Genomic DNA, 7,608 nt, shown 5'->3' on the forward strand with positions numbered 1-7,608 from the left:
TATCATCCGATTTTGCTGAAGTTAGGGACAGTGAGTTGTGTTGGGCCCTTCGACATTCTTCTTCGATGTGGCCAAGATCGGCCCAGATTTGGATATAGCTGTTATATATACCGATATCTCGATTTAAGGTCTTGGGCCCATAAAAGGCATATTTATAATCCTACTAGCTGACCCGGGCCCGCTCCGCTGTGCCTTCCTTTACTTTATATGGAACATAAGTTTTCTTGGTATATTTATTTTCGACAATTAAAGAGCTTTTAGTGAAATACCATGCTACGAAAATAGAATATCGCTTGACTAACAGTTTAACAATGTAAGTACCTTTATCTGGATCCCATAGGATCTTTATTGGTCTACGAATTTAAGTTTGAATGTAAGGTGTACTCCATTCTTAAAATAGTATATTTCAGCCCGATATTCTCATGATATCTGATGTAGGAGTGTTTTGGGGGGTGAGGTGGTCCCCCAGAAACTTGGCCCTGCAAAAAGAAAAAAAAAGAAAAAAAAAAATACCATGTATTTAAACAACAGGATGAGGCGTCCCCCAAACACATGGCCCCAAAATACGTTATGAAATTCGTTTTCTAATCTCAAATACCTTTCATTTGAGCCACATATTGGCAAGGTCGAAAAATTGCTTCCCTTTGGACGGGGTGATGCCCTAAATACATGGTCCATGGTCAAATACTTTTATTTGAACCCCATATTGCGATGGTCACCAAAAATTGCTGTTTGTGGGGTATTTTGGGAAAGGGGTAGGACCCCTAGAAAATTGGTCCCGAAAATGGGTATCAATACTTGCCTACCCCCCAATACCTTTCATTAAAGCTCCACATGGACATGGTCGGTAAATATGCCCGATTTGGGGGTGCTTTGGAGATTGGGGTGGTCCCCCAAACATTGCTTCCCTTTGGACGGGGTGATGCCCTAAATACATGGTCCATGGTCAAATACTTTTATTTGAGCCCCATATTGCGATGGTCACCAAAAAATTGCTGTTTGTGGGGTATTTTGAGAAAGGGGTAGGACCCCTAGAAAATTGGTCCCGAAAATGGGTATCAATACTTGCCTACCCCCCAATACCTTTCATTAAAGCTCCACATGGACATGGTCGGTGAATATGCCCGATTTAGGGGTGCTTTGGAGATTGGGGTGGTCCCCCAAACACTAAGCCCAGAAAATATATCAGCAACATGCTCTATTCTCATATATCTATATATCATTTATTTGAACCCCATATTGCCATTGCCCTCAAAATTGGATATCAAATTCGTATTCTAATCTCATTTAAACTCATTATTGCAAAAGTCAGCAAATATGTCCGGTTCGGGGTATTCGCCCTAAAAACTATGCATATTTAGTTCCACTCTCTTTAAGAACCAAATTGCCTGGTGAGCAATACATCCTATTTGGGGTATGTTATGGTGGTGGGACGTCCGCTAGACAGTTGTCTCCTAATGTTGAAATCAGATACGTGGTCTACTCCCACATACCTTTAATGTGAGCCCCATATTTCCATAGTCGGCTAACATGACCGGCTTAGGGGGTTTTTTGGGGGATGGGCGGCCACTCAGTCAGTTGGCCTTGAAAATATATATCGGATACGTGTTCCACTTTAAAAACCCTCTTATTTGAGCCTCATATTGCAATGATCAGAAAATACTTACTATTTGGGTGGTGGTGTGGGGGTGGCGTGGCCCCGTACACATTTTTCCGAATATTGATATCAAACCTTTCATTTGAGCCTCATATTGCTATGGTCGTAAATTTATCCCACAATGGGAAGAGGTGGTGAGAGGCGGCCGCCCAAACACTTGGTCCCATATTTGGATATCAGATTCGTATTCTACATTCAAATACCTTTTATTTAAACCCCATATTTTCACGGTCAGTAAATAAGTCCTGTTTGGGGGGTTTTTTTTTTGAAAAGGGGAGGACCCACAGAAACGTGGTCCCACATTTGCATATCAGATTCGTATTCTACTCGCAAACACCTTTCATTTGAGTCCGATATTGCCATAGTCGGTAAATATGTCTGATTTAGGAGTGTTTTGGGGCTTGGGGTGGTCCCCCTAGCACTTGGTCCGACAATTGGATATAAGATACGTTTTCTTATCCTAAATACCTTTCCCATATTGTCGTGATTGGTCTAAATATATGTTTGGTAGGTTTAAGGGTGGGGCGGCCCCCCTAGGTACCCCATCCAAAATTTGGATACCAAATTTTTATTTTTAGGGTACTATATGAGAGCACACAAAATTTCGCTTAAATCGCACCACCCATCTCCGAGATCTGGCGTTTTTGAAAATTAGGGTAAGGGGGAGGGTCCGCCGCCCCTTCAGATATCAAAAAATGTAGTACCCTATTTTCACCACGGGGTCATTATGCACCATCTGTGAAAATTTCAAGAAAATCGGTTCAGCCGTTTCTGAGTCTATAAAGAACATACAAACATACAAATCTACAAACAAACACAAATTGATTTTTATATATAAGATTTCACTGAAATTTGACACAGTGACTTATGTTAGGGTTTTCGACATCACTGTCGTACATGGTTCAAATCGGTTTAATTTTAGATATAGCTACTAAAAAAGACCACTATTTTGTTATACTCAAGTGAACAATGACTTATACTTATTAGTATTCGGTCCAAATCGGAACAGATTTCTATATAGCTGCTATGGGGCATAAGGTATGCATTTTTCACAGGATTTTGATGAAAGGTGGTTTACATATAATTCAGAGGTGGTGGGTATCCAAAGTTGGGCCCGGTCGAACTGAACGCCTTTTTTCTTAAGTTTTTTGCCTTTTAAGGCGAAGATCATTTTATCTTATAATTCTCATTCGCATTTCCCTTTCGAGATGAGCCCGTTTTCTTTTACCTCCAAATCGATCTATAACCTGATATAAATGCAAATTTTGCCCATGAATATTCCCCTAAGGAAGAGGGGAAATCATCTCACATATCAATAGTGCAGTCCGATTCAAATTTTTAAGCTCAACCGGACAAAAAATGTGGCAGATAGGCAGACGTCTATTCGAATCAGGACGTAAATCCAACTGACTCATGTCCATCTTATCGTTGCAATAAAATGCACAAAGTAAAACAGTAGTGGTGTAGTGACAAACTATTTCGACATTGCAGTTTTCTTCGGATGTATAGCATTAGAAACTTACTCAAGCATGTTTATCCAAAAGTTGTGCCCAGCCTTTGTTTGAGCCATATGTGTCATGTAATTGTGTTTGTATTTATTGACTTATGCTCTGTATAAGTGCGTCCGTAGTCCTATGTGATCCGATATTATACCGAAAACCATACTAAGCTCTTCCAACTTTTTCTCAATAATAGCTTCGCCTTCGCACGATCCGGATCTCCCCATAGGGTCTTTGTGGTCTTACCGACCGTTTCACTGACCCACAGTGCTACATGCGAGTCCGCTGTCCACTCCTTCAACTCGAACTTCATTTTGGACTAACCAAGTTTATTGATAACACTACTAAGGACAATTGGACAATTGGTCTGCCCTTTATTTTCCCTTTACTTCCCTAATTGACCCGCACCTAAACGATGCGGATTGTGCCGTCCTCGAAGACGGTTCGTGACCTTACCATTATAGCCCAATTATCACCTATGCTTTGCCTAAGTCAAGAACCTTTCTACATGGCTCCCTGCACCTTAAAAAGTATTTTAACATCGTCTGAGTCATCATTTTGCCCCATTTACAATCGCAACCGAATTTCGTAATGTCATGTCACGATCAAGAATATTTAAACTTTATAGGGTCATGAACGGAATGACATAATTAGAACAATTCCATTCCATGGTGGAGGGTATTTTGATATATTCTAAAAATTCAGCATACATACAGATATTCCTTATATTCCTAAAACATGAGAACCCACAAAATCTGCGACATCTTTTGGCACAATCAGTTGTTGAATTGATAGTTTTGAAATTTGCTACACATCCGTACTGCTATTTGAACTACTGATTTTGACTACGATACAATTCAATGTCATATGGGCAACATTTAATTTATCGAACTATTGACACTGTGCTTTATTGAGCATCCAGTTATTGAAAGCCAATTTAATGCATCAATCCCATATCAACGATTTGCCAAATTTGCTTGATGAACTACCCGGTCGCCGAATTGCAAATAGACATTCCGAGTCCATGATTGATTAGTTCCAAACAATTAAACCACTACCTGTCGCCACAACATGATCATACAAAGCCAAGACACACAATGCTGGTACGCCATTACTTTTAAAATATGGAAATGCTCTTGCTCATACCAACACACTTAGCCGACGGTTCAGTGTGGCAGAGAGCCATTCACATGTATTCAAACACTCACACATACGCATCCCATAATGGCTCTCTCTATTGTTTGCCATTTGCTTTGGTGGTAGCTATGACGTCATAATGAGAGGGTGTCGCTCACTCACACACATTTAGCCCAACTCAACATCATTTCATCTCTTTCTTACCTTCAGCTTGGGAACGCATTCAATGGCGAATAAAAAGAGATCGAGTCTGCAGACAGTTATAGACGAATAGCAGCATTTGTTAATTTCCCACTTTGAGTGTTACTGCAAGGATTTCAACATCAGTTGAGTTTCAATCTTTCCTAAGAGCGGATATCATTTTCTGTGCGTTTAATTGGCGGCATAGTTTTGAGAATCATTTCTTTTTCTAAAGACAAGCGCGAACCCAAAAACGAAACTCGCGATTACACGTTACACACAATTAAAATTTTTGCACGTTTTTAGCACATAAACCGATTTCCAATTGAGTGAAACAGTGCCAAAAATTTCGCATATTGCCCAACTAACATCGCCCAAGATGTCAGTGCGACCTGTGTCCCCGAAAGTTTTGTTGGACATAAGCTACAAACCCTTGCCCAACATCATGGATTTACAGCACAATGTCATAAAATTGATAACGGTAGACCAACAGGCGTACATGCACCAGAACATGCAACAGCATCCCATGGATCAACAAAACCTCTACGGCCAACAGCAGCATGGACAGCAGTTGCCCCACATGAACATCAATGGACGGCAACACCACTTGACGGCCAATGGTAACAATGACTATATGTGCTATGGCGTTGGCCCCGATCACGAAGATACCGACTACAATATTCCCAGCAGTGAAATACTCAGCACCAGCAGCAACAGTGCCAGTTCCACGCCCAATAGTCAAACCCTTGGATCACCTGAAATGAACAATAATAATAATAACAACATCACATTCGGTCATCATGAACCGCAGCAGTATCACATCAACGAGAATGGCAAACGCAGCCGGGAATATGATTGTGGCGGTGCCAACGACTTAATGCAGGATAGCAAGAAGTTGCATATAAGCCCTTTACACCCGGCACAGGCACAACCTCATCAACACATGTCACAGCACTATATCCACCAAGCCGATCAGAAATTCTTTGTGGAGTACTTGCCGACTACCGTGAATGAGGTGAATTCTACAATGCAAGGCAGTGGCAGTGCCCCTGTCGGTGGTAAAATGGATCTCCAAAATTGTGCAACCTCACCGCAATTCGAGTTTGTCGACGAAGAAATGGGGGAGAGTAGTGAGGACAATTTCAAGCACATTTTTCGGCAACAGCAACAACACCAACAGGAACAAGTACAGCAGCAACAACAACGGATAAATTCCACATTAGCCATGAATCCGCATCACAATGCCTCATCCACCTCTGCCGTCGCCATACATTCCTCCAACCCCACCATCACAACAAGTGGTTTCGAGCAATACGAAACAACGGGATCTCTAAACGGAAGTACATACTCCAGCTCGGATCGCGATGAAATGGAATACACACGCCAATCAACCGCCTCTGGCAGCAGTTACCTTTTTCCCAATGAGGATGAGCTAAGTGGTGCCGGCGGCGATACCAATGACGGCAGCAAAGAATTTCGCAAACCTCGCCGCCGCACGAAACGCAAGGCAAGCAAATCCGAAGATACCGAGGACTTTCATACCCAGCGAATCATGGCAAATGTGCGGGAACGCCAAAGGACCCAAAGTCTAAACGATGCTTTCAAATCCTTGCAGCAGATCATACCTACCCTGCCCAGTGACAAGCTGAGCAAAATACAAACTCTCAAACTAGCAACCAGGTAAGCAGATCAAGTCCTCTCTGTGGTTCGGTCCAATACGAATTGCGCCAAGAAATTCCGTGGCATGGGAAATTTATTTTTTACTCAGGGCATTTCCGTTCCGACGACATACGTTTATTTTTCCCAACTCATCAATAAAAACCCGCAAAATTACGCAGCTTTTAACAAACTCCAGGCTACCTGGTTTTATAAGCGCCAGGGGCTTTTCCGGCTGGCTAGGGAATTTTGCTCGGTCATTGACGGCCGTCTAATCTGCCTACCTGGCACTAATTAATTCTCCTTCCCTATTTGTCTTGTGTTACCTCTTTGCAGATACATTGACTTCCTGTGCCGCGTACTGTCCACCAGTGAGATCGGTCTGCTGAAGGCTTTGGATGCCAATGGCATGCAAGGCAATGGCTTCGCCATGGGTGCGGCCTCCATACTCAACGATGCCGAGGCGGACCTAAAGAATCTGCGGAGAGCCGCCGTGGCCCCCATGATTCCACCAGAGAAACTGAGTTATCTATTTGGCGTTTGGCGAATGGAAGGCGACGCCCAGAATAGCAAATCCTAGATCACCCCAACTGCAACTGCAACTCTACGAGTCCGAGCCATCTGAACTTCCAGCAAAATGCAACTCTGTGCTGCACAGTGCGACACTTGTTATACTTTCCATTTAGTATTAACTATTTTATACGAGCAAAACCACTTAGTCTTTAGCGATGTACATACCTATCTATGAATATGAATATTTTTAAGTCACACCCACCCACACCATCCCCCTCTACAACCTAGCCATTTTCATGTTGTATGATCTAAGTTGAGATACCTATATCCATTAAAATATTTTTTATTGCCTTTTTTAGGAATTTTTAGCTTGTAAGATTTTTATATTTATATGATGTGAGGAAGATACTGTTCGGCTATGTGTTATTACGATTTAAGTTAGCGAGTGCCGGGGAAGGGGGTCCGGCAAGTTTTACTATGTGAAACGAATACCCCTAATGTTAGTTTAAACTTTAATGCCGTTATGCCGCTTTCTTTGAGGAAATCATTGTCCAACACCAGAAGAAACAAAACAACGCATAAACAAATGAAGCAAAGAGCGAGAGAGAGAGAAAAAGCGAAGCAAAACATATACAAATAAACACAAACAGAATTGTTAACACGCAAACACTTTGTCTTTTATTTCGTTGCGCCATTTTGAAAAGTAAACGAACGAAATCATCACCATTACCATCAGCGTCATCTGCTGCTGCCGCCACTGCCCCAGTCTGCCAATCTACCACAATGGCTGATAATGATGATGCTGATGAGCATCGTCTTCGTCTTGATCATCACGGACTACTGAATGCACAGACAAAGGAATCTGGGATCCGCCCGTAATACAAATTCACATGAAATAATAAATATTTCTTCAAGTAAACGCACACAGCCATGCATGTCTTCCAATGGATATGTTCGTTCATCTGT

The 7,608-nt window shown here is 42.0% G+C and overlaps 1 protein-coding gene across 1 annotated transcript; it reads left to right on the forward strand.

Moving 5' to 3' along the window:
- Positions 1 to 4,638: 4,638 nt before the first annotated feature.
- Positions 4,639 to 7,309, forward strand: LOC106083302 (protein twist). The gene is made up of 2 exons (XM_013246235.2): positions 4,639 to 6,153; positions 6,466 to 7,309. The coding sequence occupies exons 1-2, from the start codon at positions 4,853 to 4,855 to the stop codon at positions 6,707 to 6,709; spliced, it is 1,545 nt and encodes a 514-aa protein (XP_013101689.2). The 5' UTR covers positions 4,639 to 4,852; the 3' UTR covers positions 6,710 to 7,309.
- The last annotated feature ends 299 nt before the right edge of the window (positions 7,310 to 7,608 follow it).

Source organism: Stomoxys calcitrans, chromosome 5 (genome assembly GCF_963082655.1).
Source record: "Stomoxys calcitrans chromosome 5, idStoCalc2.1, whole genome shotgun sequence".
Lineage (NCBI taxonomy): Eukaryota > Metazoa > Arthropoda > Insecta > Diptera > Muscidae > Stomoxys > Stomoxys calcitrans.